The sequence below is a fragment of the Sphaeramia orbicularis genome, chromosome 17 (assembly GCF_902148855.1).
Source record: "Sphaeramia orbicularis chromosome 17, fSphaOr1.1, whole genome shotgun sequence".
Taxonomy (NCBI): Eukaryota; Metazoa; Chordata; class Actinopteri; order Kurtiformes; family Apogonidae; genus Sphaeramia; species Sphaeramia orbicularis.
The window spans coordinates 44,159,600-44,183,585 of NC_043973.1; the positions used below are offsets into that span (position 1 = coordinate 44,159,600).

Below are 23,986 nucleotides of genomic sequence, written 5' to 3' on the forward strand. Positions count from 1 at the left end.
CCCATTAAATTGTGAAAATACTAACTTTTATACACTATCCAAACAAAAAAAAAAAGTAAATAACCTGAAAAAACTGAAATTTCTTAAGAAAAATAAGTGCAATTTTAACAATATTCTACCTCAACTTATCATTTCTACATGTGCATCATAGATCAGATCTACAAAGACACTAAACACTTGGTAACAGGAAGAAAATTATTAAAATTGTGCTTAATTTTCTTTAGACATTTCAGGTTGTTCATATTTGTTCAGGTTATTTACATTTTATTTTTACATCATAGTTTGTAAATGTAAATATTTTCATAATTTAGTGTTATTTTTTGCACTAAAACAAAGACAAAAAATTGAAGTTGTCATTATTTATAGGTATAGTGTAACATTTTTTTTTTCATGAACCGAGAAGAAAATATGGAGTCATTATTTTTTGTAGGTTATTATGTTATTATTTTACTTGAACCTGAACTAAAATGAGTTCGACAGCCTTGACTGTGGAATTTTTGCCCTTTGCTAATTCATCCCGAATTGGAACCTTTGACGTGCCGCATTTGGCAGCTGGGCCGCATGTTTGACACCCCTGTTATAGACCCTGGAGACCACATTGGACCTGAGATCGTTGACTCACTGTCCTCACTGTAACTGTTTCTGTCACTGTCTTGTAATGCATGCAGAAATGACCAAAAACACTGGTCTACAAGGAAAATGCTTCCAGAATAAAAGTAATGAAATTTTACTACATGAGAATCACTGAAAAAGAAAAATCAAGTAAAAAATGCTGGTTGGCTGAACTTTCCAAGATACAGCCTCGGGTCAAAATGTGAAATTCAAGAATTAACGAGAGAATGGGTTTGACTCAAAAGGAATATTTGTCTCAGAGCTACAAGATCTACTTCAAAACACTGTCTGCACATTAGAATACATTCACTTTACAGGTTCTATTTAGTGGAAGATTTATAAAACTATTATATAAATGTACATAAACCAATATATATGTGTAATAATAACACTTAATCATATACCTTGAAAACATCAGCAAACCAGCATTTTTGTCGTTTATTTTCCAATTAATCTTATTAAAATACGGAACATTTAGCACATTTAATGTCTGAAGCAAATCATTTCTAAAAAATTGTAGACCAGTGAAATAGTCACTTGCCCGATAAAGCCTTAGACAAGTTTTCACATACGATGAGTGTGTTGCTCAGGTGTAACGTTTCATTAAATCCTCTTGACACACAACCAGGTAATGTCCAAAAGCTTGATATGTCTCTTTAACTTGTGAAGAAGCCTTAACACAGAAAGCCTACTGATTGCTTTTTCATTGTTTTGACTAGCATTACTAAAGGGATTAGCGCCACTGATGCTAATCAACAAACTACCGGACCATCTGTTTTCTCCTAGAGCTTATGAAGAGACAATAAACCCTGTAGTGTCTGTCCAGTCTATATGAAACAGCATATATAGGTCAGCTTTATGGCACACTGCCATTATGTAACTATAATAGTACTGACCTCAGAGGTGACCTCCAAGCTTTAGTTAACAGTCAACTTCACAATGTGGTGACTTGAAGACCGGACAGTTGAGCGTAGAGGTTCATTTATGAGGCCATCCACTGCAACGGGAGGACAGTGTGAAGACGAGAGGGGACGTAGGTGTTTAACGACTGTGTTCATTCATTCATGAGGATGAATGTAGTAGCTGCGATACATATGGATATACATCTGTCCATATGTTATGACAATGACAGTTGTGCATCACGCTAAATGAGGGTGACATTTGTCTATTGAGGGCTGAATTATTACATTAGTTTTATTGTCAGTGAATGGATGCTCTTTGATTAAAAAAAAAAATCCAATTAGCCTACCAACGCCTTCAGCTGCTTCTGTCACAAGACAATACCCCCCCCCCCCCCAAGCTGGAACAAATGTGTGGAAGTCTCTTCAAATGTTCTTTATTAAAACTTATAAACTTTATTGGTAAAGCTTGTTTTAATTCATCGGTTTTGGGAAAAATACTTTGCCAGTCACCTACCAACCCCTGGATTCAGGACATGTAACAACGGTAAATCTATCCTAAGGAGAAACATTGGCTAGCTAGGTAAAAAGAACTACTTTATGAGTAAAATATAGGAAAATAAAATGACAATGTGTGACTTATATGGAAATATAATAAAATATAATAGGAAAAAATGACCATCCCTGCAAAGAATCCTATTATATTAAATTTAACATGAAATTGTAGAGCAGGATGAAGTCATTAGTTTGTAGTTTGGAGCTAGAAGTGACCATATTTGGATAAAAGGGGTGGAGGTATGGAATCCCAGTAAGTTAGAGTTGAGCTAATGCTAAAACATTACATTCATAGTACTCTTCAAAGTACTTTTACAGTCTTGTTAGAGGAACCTCTTAACCACAACTCCAGCTGAGCTGTTTGTCAGGGAAAAATGCATTTATTAAATACACCGAAATTGGAAAGGGTTTGATCTCAGCATTGGTAGTGACACTAACAACCTCCGTTAAAAGACATAGTCACTCTCTTTATGCGAGGAAATGTGTCCCAGAGTGTTGTGATAAAAATTATTCTCTCAAACAGAGATAAAAATAAACAAAATATTTGTTGCGAAAATTTATGCCTCATCCAAACTTGATATTGACAAGTCACCATCGTCATATACGAACCTTCACCCATGGAAATTCGGAAAATCCATCTTAGCAGGTGAATGAACAGTCATATAGACCTGTCAATCAAAGTCTGTCGTCAATTTTCTATTTGACCTGAGATCTAATATATAGAGGACAAATATAAAGGTGGACCAGATTACTTATTAAATGAATGAGGCCAGAATAAGACCTAGAAAAGTCCAATGTAAATCTATGGGAAGCAGGTCTTTTTGGGGCAGCATCTAGTGGCCATCAGTGGTATTACAGCTGTCAGATACTTCCACACTCCTGGAGCTGAAGTCCTTGTTGGTTGAAAGAAAATTAGTCAATGATTGGTAAAAGGGCATTTAATTACAATTAAATAGTGATGGTAAAATAAAAACTATAGTTTGCAGTTAAAATAGTTCAATGTACAGCACCTACAAATGTATTTATTTATTTTTTTCATTTTACAGTGGGTGTCACCCAGTGTGTACCAGGTTTATTAATCTAATAATTAAAATCCCAGGATGGATACGCACAGTTTAAAAAAACAAACAAACAAAAAAAAAGGACTTTTTGCAGCCAGTTTAGCCAGATCTGCAGCTGCATTCTGCCATTTCACCACTAGATGTCGCCAAATATTACACAAAAGGTGGCAACAACATAAATTAACTAAATGACCTGCTGAATAATATTGGGGCGATCACAGTACTAGGGATGGGGTCGATGTGGGTCAGCCAGGAGTGATCACTGTTTGGAAATAATTCAAATAAAAAAAAAAAAAATGTCCTTTGATGAGGGTGGTGGTGGGCCTAAATAAATGAATATTAATAAAAATAAATAAATAAATATATGAATTGCTGAATATAGTTTATATACCTGCAAGCTACTGTGAAGTGTAGTTAACCCTTTATAGGACACTGAAATTCAACATTTCCACCTTAGTGTGTTATTGGATATCATCATTTACCTCCTCATTGGTTGCTGTGACACCAGTCTCCCTCCATATGTAATAAAATGAATGTTATAAGGTCATAAACTGACAAAAATCACTCATATTCACTATTTACAGCTTCAAAATGTCTATAAAATCTCTCTGAATCACTGTATATTGTTATAAAAATTGGCACTAGTTTATTTATTTTTTGTTTTGTTTTTAAATTCCACAGCTTTTTATGTTGTTGGTTTTTTTTAAAATATCTATTCTTGTATTTTATTCTTTTATTTTGGTTTTATTTAGTCTTCTGTACAGCACTTTGGTCCACCGAAGTTGTTTTAAAGTGCTTCACAAATAAAGTTGGATTGGATTGGATAAAAACCAACATGCTTCTGGACCTGACTGAAGCACAGGATTGGATCCCTATTTAATATTTGCAGAAATGACTAAAAATAGTCACTTGCCCGATACAGACATAAATCACTGTAGTTTATGTAGCTAAACTAACACTTCTTCCAACTCCGTACTGACAATAGAAGTGTAATGTGAGGGTTCGTTGGTGGTTGATGGTTCATTCTTTATAAAATGAGACAGCAGTATGGAGACAGATTTCTTCTTAAACAGTGCCTTACTTTTCACATACCATAACTACTGCTACAACACTTCCTGAAACACCATCTCACATGACTGAACAAACCAATCAGGAGCTAGCAGTACAGAGATCGGTAAATGTAAGTGATTTAGAAAGGCACATTCAACAGATTATTTTAGCTGCTTGTACACTACAAATGAGAATATTTAAATGTGCAATTGTGTAAATAAAAAATTTGGTAAACATAAATGTAAATAGTAATTTGGGTAAACACTGTCAAATATATGAATTTACTTATTCCTTGTAATTTATTTCACTAATAAACCTTACATTTCTTCAACATAAATTACTTTAACCTCTGAGCCTTACAGATGTATTAATAATTTTGTTTACTGCTATTTTTATCATCGTTGCATGGAGATGGAGTTGATAAACTATTCTGATTCTGAGCTCTTTGTGTCTCCCAGCTCCAGTTTTTCATCGTAACCATCCATACAACCTACAACCTGTTCGCCGACTGTGACTATCCTGACTCCATGAACGCCGTGGTGGTGGCGTACTCGCTCAGCCTCATCGTTCTGTTCAGTAACTTCTACTACCGCAGCTACCTCGCCAAGAAAACCACCAAGACAACATAAACATAAAGACAAAACAAAGAAGAAAGATGTGACATGTATAGGGATGGGAATCGAGAACCGGTTCTTTTTGAGAACCAGATCCCAGTAGCTTAATTCCTTGGAATCGTTTGCCTGCCTGCTTAACGATTCTGCTTATTGATTCTGCCTTCGTTGTGCATGTGTGATGACGTCACGGTTACGCTGCATTGTTTTGGCCAGAACGTAGCTAACATAGCGTTGAAGCAGAAACGGTCTAAAAAGATGACACCAGGTCCACTGGAACACTGTCAAAGCTTCCATTTGTTCAAAAGGGTGGAATCCCTCCAATCTACTCCAACATTTGTCCACAGCATGGGATTCATTTAATTCGCTACTTAGCGGCGCTTGTGAATCTAGCGGCAGAGTGAACACCAGGCCGTCATCCGGGCCCAGTTCCAGTTCCGGTTCAGGCAACAAACGTTGTAACTCCTCAAATACAAGTTTCCGAAGGTAGGGGAAAGGAAATGAGGTGCACAACAACGGGAGACAAGCCGAGTCGAACCGGTTCAACGTAGTGGAAATGCGGCAATAGAGGAATTAGTAAAGTGTCTTTAGTTTCACTTTCACTGCACCCCCCCACCCCCAAACCGGGCCTGGCGTCATCTGTTATTATTTGTACAAACTCTACAGGGTGGGGAAGCAAAATTTACAATGAACATTTAGTTGTTTTTTCTCAGCAGGCACTACGTCAATTGTTTTGAAACCAAACATATATTGATGTCATAATCATACCTAACACTATTATCCATACCTTTTCAGAAACTTTTGCCCATATGAGTAATCAGGAAAGCAAACGTCAAAGAGTGTGTGATTTGCTGAATGCACTCGTCACACCAAAGGAGATTTCAAAAATAGTTGGAGTGTCCATAAAGACTGTTTATAATGGAAAGAAGAGAATGACTATGAGCAAAACTATTACCAGAAAGTCTGGAAGATACTATTAAAGAAGAATGGGAGAAGTTGTCACCCGAATATTTCAGGAACATTTGCGCAAGTTTCAGGAAGCGTGTGAAGGCAGTTATTGAGAAAGAAGGAGGACACACAGAGTAAAAACATTTTCTATGATGCAAATTTCCTTGTGGCAAATAAATTCTCATGACTTTCGATAAACTAATTGGTCATACACTGTCTTTCAATCCCTGCCTCAAAATATTGTAAATGTTGCTTCCCCACCCTGTATATGTTCTATTTTCTGTGCAGAGATGGAAATATAAAAGACATTTAATGCAAACACACCTGTTTGTACTTTTATTCCCTCACCCAATGAGAATCAATAAGAGAATCGATAAGGAATCGGATCAATAAGCAAAATTGGTAATGGAATCGGAATCGTTAAATTCTTATCGAGTCCCATCCCTAGACATGTATGTGGAAGTTTATAATAAAGACTATTTAAATGATGTTTTTTGTGGTTAGTGTTCTTAATTAATATATCCATTTGATCCAGGACTGCAAACACTCAATCCATATTTAACCCTGTTCCATAGCCCCCCTGCCCCTCCCCCTGTTGCTATTACAGCAGACCTTAATCACCACTGGAGTCGCTTTATTCTTCTTTCATACCCCTTGACAGCCAATCAACTACTGCCTGCCATTAGCTCTGTATCCCCCCGCCTCATTCTCCATCTATCGGGGACCCGCTCCTCATTTTCTTGCATTAAATCCCTCCTACCAACATGGACTCAGCCCAACCCAAAGCCCCCCCCCCCCCCACGCTCCATCTGTCATGAACTATAATTACCAAAGTCGTGATGCATTTGAGCGAGCCCCTCCGCTCCCCCTTGTGGACAGAAATTAAAGAGCGATTACAGCACTGACTAAATTAAACATATCTGCTCCCCTTACGTTTTATTTCCCCCGCCATCCTTTCTCATTCCGTCTCTGTTCACCATCTATTTTTCTACTTTTATCTCCTCCAGCATATTGGTTTTGACTCTCCTCTGTTCCAGGCTCTACAGGGGGCGGAAAAATAACAGAACACCACATGAAAAAGCACTTTGAAGTGACTAAATCAAAGTTCCAAAGGCAGCTGCTAAGGCAAATCATTTTAATACCGATCAGCACAATGTGGCAACTTGACAAAGTTCAAAGAAACAACAGCCAATAATAATAATAAAAAAAAAAAAAAAAAAAAAACCCTGTTTTTAAGGCTGTTTCAATCTGACAAGGTTAAACTCTGGAAGTTAGACAACTGTAGAAAAAGTCTGGATTCAGTGTTTTGGTGATTGAAAACTCTACCATGTATTAAGGCGCTGTACACAAAGACGATCATGTGACAATAAGTGTTAACGTCGTGCATTTTAACACTCTTTTAAAACTCTTTCTTACCTTAAGCCATAAAAACCCAGTGTTTCTTTTGTGTCAGTTCCCAAGTGAAATTTTCTCTATATCTAACCTTCCTGAAGTGATTTATCCCCATTTTATTCTAAAATGTCTTCTGTATTTTGAATTTTATCAGTATAAATCAGGTCTTTTCCTGTATTTAATTTATGGATCATGCAGATGTTCATAAAAGCTCAGATTAACCCTTTCATTCATGACATTTGTGGACACATACAGTTGCGGAAAAAATTACTAGAACATCAAAAGTCATTAAAAACAATGGTTATGCAATCAAGTACTAACTCCTGTGTGTATCATGTGACTAAAACAGACAGAAAAGAAAACATGGAATGCCTAAATGCACTGTTTTTGTCAGTACAATGCCATAGATATTGATGTAAGAACTGAAGTGATTTTGGTTATTATCGAGAAAACATGGAAAATGGATAAATATCAGCTCTGAAATTAAAGTACTATGAGCCATTTTTGTTGTTATCATTATATTTGTCCAAACAAATGTAGCTTTAGTTGTACCACGCATTAAAATGAACAAGAAATTGAAGAAAACAAGGGTGGACCGTAGTTTAGGTTCACTTTCCAAAGGGTTATAAATAGGGATGTCCAATATTGGCTTTTTTGCCAAAAACCGATATGCCGATATTATCCAACGCTTAATTTCTGATTCCGATATCTACCGATACTGCTGCCAATATATGTGGGATATTAAACTAATTTTAGGTAACATCACATATCTCCTGTCATGGAATTAACACATCATGCCTAATTTTATTGTGATGCCCCGTTGGATGCATTCTCAAATGCAACAAGGCTTTCAAAATGTAAACACTGTCTGTGCAAAGAATACATACTTCAACTTAAGTTGTGGAAAAAAATGCCATATTTATCTATTTTCTCTCCCTATTACAGTGTGGCAACTCTACTGTACAATTTTGAAAACTGCACATTTCTTTCAGCTACAAACAATGCTTCATGTACGTGTCAGTAAATGCTGGCGAAATCAAGGCATTATTTTATCAGTTTTAATGATAGGCAAAAAAACCAATAACGATATTCACTGATATTACATTTTTATGCCAGTATCGGGCCGATAATATCGGTGGGCTGATATTATCAGACATCCCTAGTTATAAAGGCAATATTCTCCGAACCACATGGGGGCAGTCTCTATAGACCGTAAGCAATACAATGAAAAAAGTATCATTTTAGTTTTACAATTTGATACAAATGTAAAAAAAAAAAAAAAAAAAAAATGCATCTGAAGAAACAGTTGGATCATGTGTCCAATAAAGGCAATTATTTAATTACAAAAAAAGCCAAGTACTTTCCTGGGTCTCAGGAGGTTAAAAATCTTCTTAATAAAACCATATTTAAAAAAAAAAAAAAAATGCATTTAAACTTTGGCCCAATTTTGAGTAAATCATTGACCTAAAAAAATAAAAAAAATGTATACTTTATTTCATAATTAATGCCTGAAGGGGTTAAAGTTGAGGATTATTATATCAGAAACAGAAAACTGCAGAAAAAGTGACATTTTCAGTAAAATATATTAACTGAACATAAACCAAATATTTCCATCCACTGTCATTGATCCAACTCCATAAGTTTTACTGGTGAATCAATGTTGTAGAAGATGACAGTGTTTCCACGGTAACAACAGAGCCTCTGAATGTCCAAATGGGTCATATCTGAAGACCATGAAAAGAAGACAAACTGTATTATTTACATGTATTGATAGGATAAATGGATCAACAGGTATTAAACAGTTTCGATCAGTAGATGCTTTTGGTCGGTGGTGGACGTTTGGGTCTTTATGGATTAAAACAGATGGTTTTGATGGATGGTAACCAGGTTTTGTTAAACCACATACATCTGCAAACACTATGGCTCTCACACGTTTCCATTGATGCCTGAAGCTGATAAGAAACAGTTACATACGCTTCATGAAAGACCAGGAAGAAGACATACTGCATGTATTTGGATGAAAGTGATGTTGTTCTACATTTCATTTGCATATATAATTTATTAAAAAAAATGTTTGCAATAACTGTGTAACAGCACAACAGGAAAGAGAAAAACTAAGGATCAGGCTCTAAGGTTGTGTGACCCTATGCTCTCATTGGCTGGCGTTCTGTAACGCTTTGCTCTGATTGGCTGACGTTCTGTGACGCTACGTTCTCATTTGCTGACATTCTGTGACACAGTGCTCTCATTGGCTGACATTCTGTGACGCTGCGCTCTCATTGGCTGGCGTTCTGTGACACTGCACTCTCATTGGCTGACGTTCTGTGATGCTGCGCTCTGATTTGCTGGCATTCCGTGACGCTGCGTTCTCATTGGCTGACGTTCTGTGACGCTTCGCTCTCATTGGCTGGTGTTCTGTGACGCTACACTCTAATTGGCTGGTGTTCTGTGACGCTGCGCTCTCATTGGCTGATGTTCTGTGACGCTGCACTCTCATTGGCTGGCATTCCGTGACGCTGCGTTCTCATTGGCTGGCGTTTTGTGATGCTGCGTTCTCATTGGCTGCTCAAAACAAATAAATTAATGAATGAAAAAAAGCCTGTTTTGTTTAAACTCATGGCTTCCTGGTGCTTTTTCAGGCTAAAAACTCAAAAAAAGACTGTTCTAGGTAATTTGCAAATGCCCATGTTCCTTTGACTTTAATAAAAGAAGCCTCAAATCATCACAACTTTCACCGCAATTTTTTGGAAAAGCTGCCACAAAATCAGGCATTTTAGGACACAACAATCAAAAAAAAAAAATCCCAGCGAAATCCTGGAGGGACTGATATATACTCCATTTACTCATATAAATGGTAAATAACACCAACTGCGATCCTAAGGGGCAGCATTTCACCAGAAGGTTTTCCACTGATGTTATCTGCTCAACTCGACTTAACTCAGTGCGGGTACTATCATCCATATTTATCCATATTATTTCCAGTACCACCCAGTTCCAAGTGAGTCAAAGCCATTCTTGATGTTACATAAAGTCCTGCAGATCACAGACTGATCAATCCAAAATAATCTCTGCATCACTTCGCATGTGCGCCACTTATTTATGAATTTATTGGTTTATTTGACAGGAACCACTCACATTAATCAATTAGGGTGTAAATGCTGCAGAATTAGCCCAACGACTATTTTTGGCTGTTGACAGATTTTGCTTTGTCACTATAAAAACAAAGTATGAAAGATTTACAATCATGTTCATCATCTATAAAAATGTGCATTCATAAGAAAAAACAAAGAAAAAGCTGATCCAGTATGTTAGACAGTGTTAGCCTAACCATGTGGCTACACTGTAATCCCGGATTTTGTTAGAGCATATACAGTTTAGTTGTCATTGCTTAATCTTGTATGTTTTTGTCTTTTTTCTGTGTTACTAAACTTTACCAGCTGTTTGTACTACTTTTGCATGATATTGTTGTGAAAAATAATGTTAAACTGTAATTACTAATCCAGATATAATCAGTCAGAAGGGCGGGATCTATTTTCAAATTTAGGGCTGCATCATTGCGTTAGCGTCAGCCTGTTAGTGCCTCCATGTCAACATAGCGTCCTTGGGCACGTTCTGCAAAGTGTGTTCACAGTTTTAAGAAATTTAGATTTTTGAATTTTTTATGATTTTTTAAAAAATATTTAAAAATGTGCCTTTACTTATAATGGGCCATATGTTGGTGGCTTATAACATGTAAATGGTTACAGATATTAATATAGTTATTACTGAGCACTGATAGGAAGTCATATATGGACTTTCATTTGGAGCCATCAAAGGGTCAAACTCAAGGTCATTAATGTCTACGTTTCAACAGTCTTCTCCAAAACTACTGGTCGGATTTGTTTTAAATTTTATATATAGCTTCCTTGGAACAATGTGTACAACACAGGTGTCAAACTATACAGCCCACTGGCCAAAACCACCCTGTAAAAAGGTCAAATCCTGTTTGTGGGATGAATTTGTAAAATACAAAAATTACACTGAAGATATGAAAAGGTTTAGTTCAGGGGCCACATACAGACCAATACAGCCTCAAGTGGGTCAGACCAGTAAAACACTATCATAATAATCTAGAAACAATGACAACTACACATTTTTTTTTTGTTTTCATGCAAAAAAAAAGGAAATTTCCATGAAGATGCTTACATTTACAAACTATCCTTTCACTATCCTGAACAAAATATGAAGGTGAAATGTCTGGAGAACCAAGTGTAATTTTAACAATATTCTGCCTGTTACTAAGTGTTGTGTGTATTTTTAGATCCACTGTGATCTGTACGTTGTAATGCACATGTGTAAATGATAAGCGTATGAAAACTGTTATTTTTCTGAAGACATTTCAGGTTGTTCATGTTATTGACATTTTTAAGGAAAGTTTGTAGATGTAAACATTTTCATAATGTAATTTTACTTCTTTCACTGTTCAGTTTGGTTTACTGGTTCAGTTTACTGTTTTTTTTGTTATTATTATTATTATTATTATTATTATTATTATTATTGCTTCCTAGAATTTTCATTTCTATATTACGTTGTGCAAAGAAGTCAATTAGTAGCAATACCAACACCATTTCCATATTTCAGAATAAATTAATTTTTAAAAAAAAAGAGTTTGACACCCCTGGTTTACAAAGTTTGTGCACAGGTTTGAAAAACTTGCTTAATATAAATATTATTTATTAATTAATATATATATGATATTACATATATTGCCTCAGTTTGGGAGATAACTGATCTGCACTTTACTTTAATAAACACCTCATTTATCAAACATAATGGCAAGATCAGTAAAATTCAACAATTATCTATAAAAATTATATGTATACTATAACTCCAACCCTTACCTGAGCAGGTATCTCTCCAACAGAATGTATTAATATCTGTAAAATAACACTAAAACTTATTTCTTTTGTTTATTGTTGCACGGTTTAACCCTTTCATGTACACTGGTCACTACAGTGGACAGCTATTCTACAGCTGTTCTCTTGTATATTCATGGATTTTGTTGTTCTTTTTGTTGTTGTTGTTGTTGTTGTTTTTACAAATATCTTTATTAAAATTTTAAGACACTACATATCTTTTCTGACATGAATTGGTATCATTATGTAGATCTCTCCTGAGCATAAACCCCCAGAATCACAAGCCCTCCCCATAGTTTTCACACAATTTATCAGTAAATACATGTTTCTGTGCATCAAAAATTAAACATGTGGTGTCCAGCTGAGTGGACATTTTTGCAGCCTCATGAAAAATAGGTTCATAAGAATTTTTTTTTCTTTCTTATTTTTTATGTTGTTTTTTTTAATTTTTTAAAAAATTATTTCTATTTATTTTTCAGAAGAAAATTTTTAATCGCATTGTTTTTTTTCATGCCTAAAGAGGAATAAAAACACTCAGGAAAAATTTTTAATTAACGTTCACATAATTCGTGCATGAAAGGGTTAAAGTTGAAATATTACAAACTGCCCCTTTAATAAGGAAGGAAAAGGCCTCCAGGATACACATGATGCATTTTGATCTTATTTACAAAAACAGAACAAAGCACAGGTATGAATACTACATGTTCTTTCACTTCCTTTCCTCATACATTACAGATTCCTCTGATGGTTGGTTTCCTCATATGATATCTGATCTGAGGCGTCATTTGTGTGCATCTCGTCGAGTGTAAAACAGCACCGTATGGCCGCTCCTAAAATAACACAGAACACACTTGTGTAGCATTATAGCCATATTTTCCTGCTGGTAAGTAGTTAATCTGCTCTCCATCTCAACATGAGTGTGTTCCAAGCGTATACACACACACATATACACACACACCCAGCTGATTGCCAGAAGCCCATTTAAAGCCCGTGGTCCCTGAGCCTCGCTGCAGGCATGGCTCCAGGTTGATTACCGCTGAGTATCACCGACTCTGGCATCACCGTCGCTTTGATCAACTCACATTTTTGCAACTAGACGATAGGTTTCATCTCAGTCTGTTCACTACGATTTTCAGACTATGCTAAACTCCGAACAGGTGTCGTCATTCCAATTATGTGTGAAATGACTTAATTTGTTTTTACCTCACCAGTCAATAGACAATGAGCTAATGTGAAGGCGTGTCCGGAGAAATTTAGATTTTTGATGAATTTTTGAAATATTACAAATTTGCCTTTACTTATAATGGTTCGTATCTTAATGGCTTATAACATGTAAATGGTTACAGATATAGTTACTATTGAGCACTGATAGGAAGTCATATATGGACTTTCATTTGGATCCATGACCTTTGACCTTGAGTGACCTTGAAGGGTCAAACTCAAGATCACCACTGTCTAGATTTCAACAATCTTCTACAAAACTACTGGTCAGATTCATTTCAAATTTTATATGTAGCTTCCTTGGGATAATGTTTACAAAGTTTGCGCACACTTTTGAGAAATTTAGAATTTTGAATTTTTGATGATTTTTTTTTAAATATTAAAAATTTGCCATACATTTCAACAATCTTCTTCTCCAAAACTACTGGTTGGATTCATGTTTTTTATGAATTATGTAGCTTCCTTGGGATATTGTCTACAAAATTTGTTCACAGTTTTAACAATTTTAGATGTTAGAATTTTTTACAAATTTTTGAAATATTAAAAATTTGGCTTTACTTATAATGGTCCATATTTTAATGGCTTATAACATGTAAAGGGTTACAGACTACTGGTCAGATTCATTTCAAATTTTATATGTAGCTTCCTTGGGACAATATTTACAAAGTTTGTTTACAGTTCTAAGAAATTTAGATTTTAGAATTTTTGACGAATTTTTCAATTATAAAAATGTTGCCTTTACTTACAATGGTCCATATTTTAGTGGCTTATAACATGGAAATGATTAGAGATATTGATGTCGTTCCTATTGAGCACTGATAAGAAGTCACATATGGACTTCCTTTAATTAGTTGAGTTATTCTCCAGTCAAAGTACTGCCCATTTCTCGTAGCGTCAGAATCTGACAACCTCGCAAATTCAACTTGTTATTGAATCTGAATCAGGGCCATTGGTCCTATTTTCTGTTGTTACATTTTGGACACATTTGAAACAGACTCGCTAAAACATTCACCTTACGCTCCACCAACATGTGCATGTGTGTTTTCCGAATGTGGTTAGCGACTGACTTTGTGTCAGTCTCCTTGGTAACAGTGTCAGACAGCGGTTGGGCTGCGGTCAGCTAAAGGCAGACTATAATTAATAATCAGGTTAGAGGGAGAGGATATTGAAGCGCTCTTCAAGCCGCTGTTGCTAACTTTCTAGCCGGTGAGAGGAACAGAGATACACAATCACACAAGGACACACACAACACACACACACACACGCACACAGACATAATTGTTGATAGTGAAAGAGGTTTGGGAATAAGAGGCTGATAAGTGCGCTTGAAGGTGAGCCACTGGGTTGTTTCATACAATGAGGGTTAACAAGAGGCTGCTGCAATCTCAGCATGATGGGAGCACACTTAGCTACAGACAAGCTAGTGTTAATCAGCCAACCAACCAGCTACTAGCCTCCTGTCAAGTGTGTATTTGTGTAATTACCAAGCATGAAGCTCTAAGTAGTTGCCAGCACCGAGTCTTGAAGAGCGGAGGAGAATGCTTTTCTTACCCCCCACCCCCCTCCACATTTGGAAGCTTGCAATAAATCACATCTGTTAAAAATCACTTATCATTCACGTTGTCATTGTGTGTGTCTGTTGTGCATGTGTCATTGTTTCCAACCAGAGGAACCCCATCTGTTGGCGACACTGCCCCCATTTCTGGACAATGGGATGTACCAGGCGCCACCTGTATCTGCGTTATCAAAGTTGTACCGGGGATGTGTCATTTACCCTGACGGCCCGATAAGCTTGATTTATGACTTTTATTGTTTGTTGTGAGTCTCCAAATCCCAGACCTGGAGCGATGACCGGAGCCCACAGGGGATTATTTTATTTGATTCGTTGTAGCATCTACCTAATTGTGTAAATTCAAATCAGATTTAATTACTAAAAGTGATGAGAGACGGGCAATATTCTCTGCAAACACAAAGATGTGAAACTAAAAACAGGACATCTTTGTTTAATGCATTAAATTAGAATTACGTTAGACATAAATTAGAAATATTATTGATTTGTTTCAATAGATTTGAGGCTTGGGAACTACATCACCTGACAAATACTAAGCTAAACTAGAGTAAAATAACACTGTTGGTATTTGTGTCTGTTATTCAGACAGAATTGTGTTTCTGATCTGCAAATACTGACAAATATTTAATACAGATGTTCATAAGGCTTTGTACATTAAATAGAAAAGTAAGAAAAGACATCACAAATCATCAATGATTGAATAATTGACAAAGGTCTTCATTCTAGTGGATAATAAAGGACTTTATTTTTGTATACCTGAGTACCTCTGTTGTTTTTGTGGCTGTTGTAGTTTTCATTATGTTGTTTTTTAAATATTGATTATTGGTCCTTTTTTTAATTCCTTTATTTTATGTGACGTGTACATTTTACATTGTATTTTACATCAAAACAGTGAAGCTCCCACTTCATTAGTACACATATTAATACTATTACTACTACTACTACTACTACTAATACCACTACTACTGTTACCACTACTACTACTACTACTAATACCCTTACTACTATTACCACTACTACTTCTACTACTTCTACTAGTACTGCTATTAGTATTACTACTACTACTACTACTACTACTTCTACTACTTCTACTAATACTACTATTAGTATTACTACTACTACTTCTACTATTCCTTCTATTACTACTACTTCTACAACTACTAAGATTACTATTACTACTACTGCTACCAATACTACTACTACCACTTCAATTATTGCTATTACTACTACTACTACTACTTCTACTACTTCTACTAATACTACTATTACTATTACTACTACTACTTCTACTATTCCTTCTATTACTACTACTTCTACAACTACTAAGATTACTATTACTACTACTGCTACCAATACTACTACTACCACTTCAATTATTGCTATTACTACTACTACTACTACTTCTACTACTACTACTATTACTACTACCACTACCACTACTATGACTACTACTATTACAATCACTACTACTACTGCTATTAGCACTACTACTACTACTTCTACTACTACTAATATTACTTTTACTATTACTACTACTATTACTGTTACTATTACTACTACTCATACTATTATTACCACTACTACTAATGCAAATACTACTACTACTACTACTACTAATAATAATAATAATAATGACATGAGTTCTACAGTTTTTATCCACTTTATCTTTAATATTTCCTCAGAATCGGCCTTGTCCATTCAATAGACTCACACAGCTGCGCTCAGCATCAGCTTCAATTTAACCATCATCACACACTTTTTTTTGTAAAGAAAATGCCATAAATCTACTTATAAAGGCTCTATTTTTTGGTTTATAGAGCATAATAATAACTTTGTAGATATTTAATTCATTTTAAGGGTAATTTGATGGCCAAAAAAGAAAAAAAAAAACAGATAAAACCTTTTAAATATACCAAGTGGTCTAATCATTTTGGCAGCCACTGTAAACAAATGTATTTATATAAATAATGAACAGAAAATAGCACATTTTCTGACTGTGGCATTAGGTGCATTTTTTGCATAAATTAACAATCTGTGGTGTTGAAAAACAGAATATGAGATGCTTATTATATTTCACTTCTATAGAAAACCACAGGCGGTCCCATAATTATTTCCCGAGGACTATAGTTATCTATAGCATTGGCGCAAATTAAAACAGTAAGTATTCACTAATTTCTGGCAGCATTATTCAGGTATTATCCTTGATAGTCAGAGGTAAGTTAGTTCATGTCAGCCAGAAACTCCATATGCATATAAATTCCTTCCATCTGTGGTAATTGTCCATGTTCTGTGTTGAATATGGAAGCGGTGGAGCAGCTCTTAAACGCTCATGTTTTAACAATGTTCTCCGTCCTTCACAGCATCTTTAGCTGCACAAAGACTGTGAAGAGCCACCGTCTCCCATCCATCTCCTCTTTAACTTCACTTTTTTTTCCCTCCTTTCATGTATTTTCTTCTTATCTCACACCTTTCCTCTTCTTTTACATCTCCCATAACATATATATGCACCTCCTCCACATCCGTTTATTCCCTTTTTTAATTTATTCAACATATATTTAACCAGGTTGGTCCCATTGAGATGTGGGATCACTTTGTCAAGGGAGACCTGGCCGAGACAGCAGCGATACAGTCACATTATTACAGTTTTACAAAAATAAAAGCAGAAAAAACATATACCAGGAGTGTCAAACATAAGGCTTGTGTAATGCTCAGTGTACGAAAACTGAACCCATATGCACGACCCAGAGACAGATGTAAAAGTTCACAGTGTTTATTCAACACCAAGCTCACTGACAGTTCAATGAAAATGATAATGAACAAAATCTTGAGGGTAATGGTCACTGGGTTCTTCTCAGGGTTAGTACACCGGACCGGAGACGAAAACCCACCGTCTGGTTCGGTAGAACACGTCGGTACCCCGACTAGGGAGAAGCAGAGGGAGGTCAGTGGCAGAACCAGGTCATACACGGGTAGGCAATCAGACAGGCAACAGGACATAGGGATCAGGCTAGCTCACGTACCGTAAAAATCAGGCGAAGAGGTCAAACACACGAGGTCAGAAGGAGGCAGAAAAAACTGACAGGGATTAGGCAACAGGCAAAACAGAGATGGCAAACCAGGTCAAACACAGGTAGGCAGACAGGATCAAAAATGCTGGTAGGTATCTCACGAGGAAAATACGAACTGGCAACAAACAAGGGGAAAGACAGGGCTTAAATACACAAAAGGGAGGGAAGACAATGAGACACAGGTGGAACAAATTAGGGCGGAGTCAGGTAATCACACAGGTGGACACAATCAGGGACAGGAAGCAAAGACACCAGACATGACACACGAGGGAAACTTAACAAAATAAAACAGGAAATGACACACAAGACAGACAAAACCAGACTATCGTCTGGTGGCAGGCTTGACAGCTTGTGGGCCAAAACCAGCTTGACATAGGTTATAATTTGGCTCGTGGAATGGATTTGTGAAGTGCAAAAGTTACACTGAATGTATTAACAGTCAAGGGTGTAACGCTCATTTTAACCCAAGTTGATCTCTAGTGGGTCAGACCAGTAAAATAATAGCAGAATAACCTATAAATGATGACTCCAACTCCAAATTCAAACAATAATTTCTGCCTGTTACTAAATCTTTTGTGCCTTTATAGATATAATCTGTAATGCACTTGAAGGTCAGGGAAATTCATCCAGATTTAACAATGTGACGAATGCATCCACTTTAATTACTAAAAAGTATCGGAACTCTATCTGTCTCGTATCACTTTAGTATCGGCAATAGTGGTCCTATATTTACTTGTTATCGATTCAATACCAAATATTGCAGTATCGCCCAACACTATTATGAATAAAGTCTCTGACTCCAAGCTACAAATTCCAAACTCAAAAAAGTTTTACAATATTTAGCCCGTTACTAAATATTTTGTGCCTTTATAGATCCACTATAATCTGTAATGCACATGTATACATGATAAGCTGAGGCATAATATTGTTAAAATTGCCCTTATTTTTCTTCATTAAATTCAGGTTGTTCATATTTTTCACATTTTTTGTGGAAGGAAAGTTTGTAAATGTAAACACTTTCATAGGAGAATTTTCCTTTTTTGCACTAAAACAAAGAAAAGAATTGGAGTTCTCATTATTTATGGTCTATTATGTTATTATTTTAATGTTTCAGCCCATTTGAGTTTATAAAAATGGACTGTATGTGGCCTCCGAACTAAAATAAGTTTGACACCCCTTACATATACAGTCAGTGGAAACATTTACAGACCAACAGCTTTGATTCCAGAGTTTTAACGCTCTTTTTAAATTCAGAGGAATCAGTGTTTGTAGCTGGAGCTCACACTGAAACCTGTTCCAAGCATCAGGAGCTGAAAACTGCAAAGATTTATTATCTAATTCAGTCCTTATCTTTGGAACAAACAGTTTCAAAGTGTTCATTGAGTGGAGATTGTAACTTCTATGATTCCAGGTTAACAGTGAACATAAATAAGAAGGAAGTCTCCCCAAAATTGCTGTAAATTAAAATATACCAGTAACTGAGTCAACTAACAGATACAGATGACCTGTAAATGTTACTGTAGAAACACAGTGATGAGTGACAGATGCACAGTTTGCAATGAATCTCAGAGATAAACACTGTCCAACAGGTGAAGAGAATGGACAGTGGAATGGTCAAATGTCAGCTTTATTCAGCTCTGTGGGAGCCTTACGCCTGTGATCCACGAGCAAACATCGCAAACTCCACACTGCAGTACCCAACCACACCACTGCCTTCCTCCAGGACGCTTGTTGTAAGAGTTTCCATTTGTAGATGGGCGTGACTGAAGCGGCAGAAGGCGCCTGGTGTTCTGCTATTGGATACTCGCCTCACATTGGATGGATTCATTCGCATAAAGTTGGGCATTGCTCAACTTTTTGACGGAACCATCTATGTGGTTGTCCGATTAGGTTCATACTGTCTACTAGAATTTACACAGATTAACTTTTCTTATTTGTCAGACAGATGGAAAAAGAGTTAATTCTTTTACTATCACAGGTAGTACAGAGGACCCAAATGCAGAAACACAAGTTAAAGTTTTTGAACAGTTTATTAACAACCAAACTATGAGCAGACAGGGAGCAGGCAGTGGGAGAGTCAGAGATAGACGGCAGGTCGGGAGCCAAGGAATCCAATCTTTAACCAGGTGGGCGAGGACTGAAGACGTGGTCGGGGACAGAAGGCGGTTCAGCATCCAGGGCTCAGGCGGAGAGGCGAGGTGAAACAAAGGCAGGTTGTTACCGGGGGACGAGGACAGGCAAGCGGGGTCGAATCCAGGCAGCAAACGAAACGGGTCAGGACAGGCAGGGTCAGGATCTGGAAACAGGCTGGGAGAGTAACGCTGGAGAGTACACACTAAGTGAGACAATCTGGCAAAAGGATAAGCCAGAGAGACACTATAGAGGGTATGCACATATGTCACTTCCCCCCTGGGCCACACCCCTCTAAGTCAGACTGAGTGGCAAAAATAAACCGGCTCAACATGGCGGAGTTTAGCAGTAACTACAGCGAGACCAGGAAAAATATGGAATATAACATGAAATTAAAGACAACTGGACTTGACATGGGCGACACGGTGGTGCAGTGGTTAGCACTCGTGCCTCACAGCAAGAAGGTCCTGGGTTCGATTCCAACACCAGTTGACGGGGGGTGGGACCTTTCTGTGTGGAGTTAGCACGTTCTCCCCGTGTCTGCGTGGGTTCTCTCCGGGTACTCCAGCTTCCTCCCACCATCCAAAGACATGCACTGATAGGTTAATTGGTTAATCTAAATTGCCCATAGGTGTGAATGTGAGAGTGATTGTTTGTCTCTATATGTTCAGCCCTGCGATGAACTGGCGACTTGTCCAGGGTGTACCCCGCCTTCGCCCCTATGTAGCTGGGATAGGCTCCAAGCGACCCCCGTGACCCTAGTGAGGATAAAGCGGGTTCAGAAAATGAATGAATGAATGAATAGACTTGACATGGATCCATACAAGCTACCAAACAAGTGGTCTACGAACATTGATATGTGGCCGGAAATCACATATCCTGACATTTATATGAACCTGATTTCAACACCGGGAAAATACACAATGCAAAGCCTGAAAGCATACAAAAGCCAAAGAGTTGTTGACATCCTCATCATCGTTAATTAGAGGATTACAGCTGGTGAGTGCATTCAATTCAACGTACTATTATTTTTGAGGTTTTATGTCAGTGTAGATGTATTTTCTTGGCGGTGATTGCCAAGGTAAAGGCCCAGCAGTAGTGCTCACAGTTCACTACTGATTTACTGGAGTTGAACTAGGGCTGCACGATTAATCGATTTTATATCGAAATCGGATTTTTTAATTAGGACGATTTTTAAAAAAGGGAAATCGTAAAATCGATTTCATCTGTCTCGTGCCTCCGGGCCGCGCGCCTCCGCGCACCCGCGGGCTACCGTAGGCTCCTCCTCCTATCAGTGACAGCGGTCTGTCACAGAAGTCTGTGTAATGACCGGACTTTAAATGTGTTAATGAGCCCGCAGCACTTATAGCAGTGTAAGCCGTGGCTTCACGTACGGATCCCGCAACTGAAATAGAACTGCATGCGGATCACTCATCTTACGTTGTCCCGGATCCGTACCGTACTGTCTTCTTCCGAACCGGGTCCGGGTCTCTGGTCATCAGCCTCAGCAGAGGAGCCCACACAGCCCTGTGCCCACACACATCCACCAGCTCCACAGATAGAATCCCTCCAGCGTGTCCTGGGTCGGTCTGTTCCACGCACGGATCCCCCAGTTTAAATAGAACCGCATGTGGATCACTCATATTGTGTGGTCCACGCACGCATGCATGCACGACTGATGCCTGTCACTGACTTGCATTGGTATCACTTCTGTGGGCCAGATACCCCAAAAAGGGGGAAAAAAAACCCTTTTTTTTTTTTTTTTAAATAAATAATTTAGTCCTCTTACTTGCTAAATTTTTCATTCACAAATGTAAGTTCTGTAACACAAAACCAAATAGTATTTATTTTTTGTAAGATGTTGAACTTTATTTAAAGCTGTTAGATAAATCTGGAAACAAAAAGGCTGTAAAAACATAAGTATTTGCTCTGATTTGGACATTTTATTGTAGTGTATTCCCCCTGACAAACTTATGTTGTTTTCTTGTTGTATACATTGTTTGTACACTCTACTTCATTTTAAAGATTTAATGAAGAGAAAAAAACAAAACAAAAAAAAACTGTGGGTTCATCACATGATACCATCACAGATTTGAGGTAGGGAGCAGTGCCTTGCATAGTGGGCTGCTCACGAAAATGACATGCTGACTTCTGTTGTCTTTTGTAGTTTTACCCAAAAATCGAAATCGAAAATCGAGTTTTTAGAGGAAAAAATCTGGATTTTTTTTTTTGCCAAAATCGTGCAGCCCTAAGTTGAACCCTTAGTATTGACCCAAGTGAGTGGATGATCTACTGGTACTGTGGAGATTTAAGTAGAGTTAACATCAAATACTGGATACAACACAGCTACAACAGCTTTGTGCTAGAGTACCCCCTTATTTGGAAAACTAGGTTAGCCTCAGTTTAAGCTAGTTTACAAATTATGTAGAACACAAGGTTCAGAATCACACAATTGAAGACAAAAACGTTTCAGTTATGAAATATAGAACCAAATGACAGATGCTAACATTAAGAGCTTTACTAAGAAGTAACGTTAGCCAAAACAATATGTAATTTAAGGTATGATTTTATGCAAGAACACAGCATAAATTAATGTTACCTGACACGAATCCAGGTTTCGTTGCCTGGATTCCAGTGATTTCTACGAATTGCAGCGATCCATCTGCTTCTTCTGTCTTTGGCTTTAGGTCACCGCTAAAACGATAGCTCCGAGTGCTTTTTAAACGTATTTGTGCGATCAATGGCACAACAGCTCTTCCCCATTTTTTAGATTGTTCTAAAGTTTTTGCAGTATTCAAGCCAAAGCCGCTACTCATCTCCCTCTTTCTGCCACTCAGTGGGCATAACCGCAGTGACTTCCACTAGCGGTGACGTCACATGTATACCCTCTATATATACGCCCCCGACTAATGAGCCACGGCTGCGACCACAGGTAGAAAGGGTTAGGCTGATAGCAGGAGTGATAAAAGAGAATGAGGAGGTGTGGCCAAGGGAGAGAGAGAGGAGAAAAAAGAGCAGAGTAGATAGGGATGTGACATTTACCTTGACATGTTTCGTCATCTGTTTGGTTTCGCCGCATGCTCGCAATGCTTTGCGGAAGTGTCGGACGCTGTCCCATAAATGAATAGGGGTAATGCAGTGTGAAGTTCGCGATGGTTGCTAGTGGATCACCACGGTCAATTCACCAGTGAAACCCATGGAGTTGGATCGATGACAGTGGATGGAGACATGTTTTACGTTCAGTTAATGATATATTTTGTCAAAAATTCTCAGAGCCCCTTGACAAACACTGTCTCAACTCTCCAGTCTTACCCTTGGTATACTTCTTGTCTCCTCCACCCCTCCCCTACCTCCTCCTCCCACCGCCGCCCCTCCTCTCTCCACCTCGGTTCACCCTCTGATGATTGCCGAGCACATTTCATTTGACATGAAGACAAAGGGCTGAGTACACATGTGGTTTCTCTGCAAGTCCTGTGTAATATGAAATATTAATGCAGGCATAATTTGGCTCCCTGGATGGAGAGTGGAGATGGGAGCGGTGGGGGCTTCATAATCACCAGTGACTGCCGTTTCCTTCCCCAAAGGATGCTAAGGCTGTCAGAATGGATTGAGAAAGAGTAAAGATAACAACAACAGAATGCTTACTGTTGGCGGCTACTGTGGCCTATTTCTGTCTCGGTGTTTAATGGTTATATTGGCACAACGCCCAAGTTACAGAAGCAGCTCTTCCCATCATGTTTTTCAAAGGTAAAGGTGCTCTCTGCAGCATTTCCCTCCACCAATAGTCACGGTCAAATTAGTTGTGATAGACTGCTTTAATTAGCGCTATATAAACAATTTAAAACCTTGATCATTAGCCGGTGCTGTAGTTCTGATCCATAATGCACTTTCAGAGGCGGTATTTCACTTCCTCCTTTGTGCTAAGATGCAATTATGAAGAAAAACTTTCATGTGTTTTACACTCAATAACCTTA

At 37.6% G+C, this 23,986-nt stretch overlaps 1 protein-coding gene across 1 annotated transcript in view; it reads left to right on the forward strand.

Moving 5' to 3' along the window:
- Positions 1–6,357, forward strand: part of elovl8a (ELOVL fatty acid elongase 8a) — a 32,353-nt gene extending 25,996 nt beyond the window's left edge. Inside the window, exons 8-9 of the mRNA XM_030159857.1 lie at positions 4,636–4,839; positions 6,187–6,357. Of these exons, the coding sequence (XP_030015717.1) occupies positions 4,636–4,806 (171 nt within the window). The 3' untranslated portion in view covers positions 4,807–4,839; positions 6,187–6,357. The remainder of the gene's footprint in view (positions 1–4,635; positions 4,840–6,186) is intronic.
- The last annotated feature ends 17,629 nt before the right edge of the window (positions 6,358–23,986 follow it).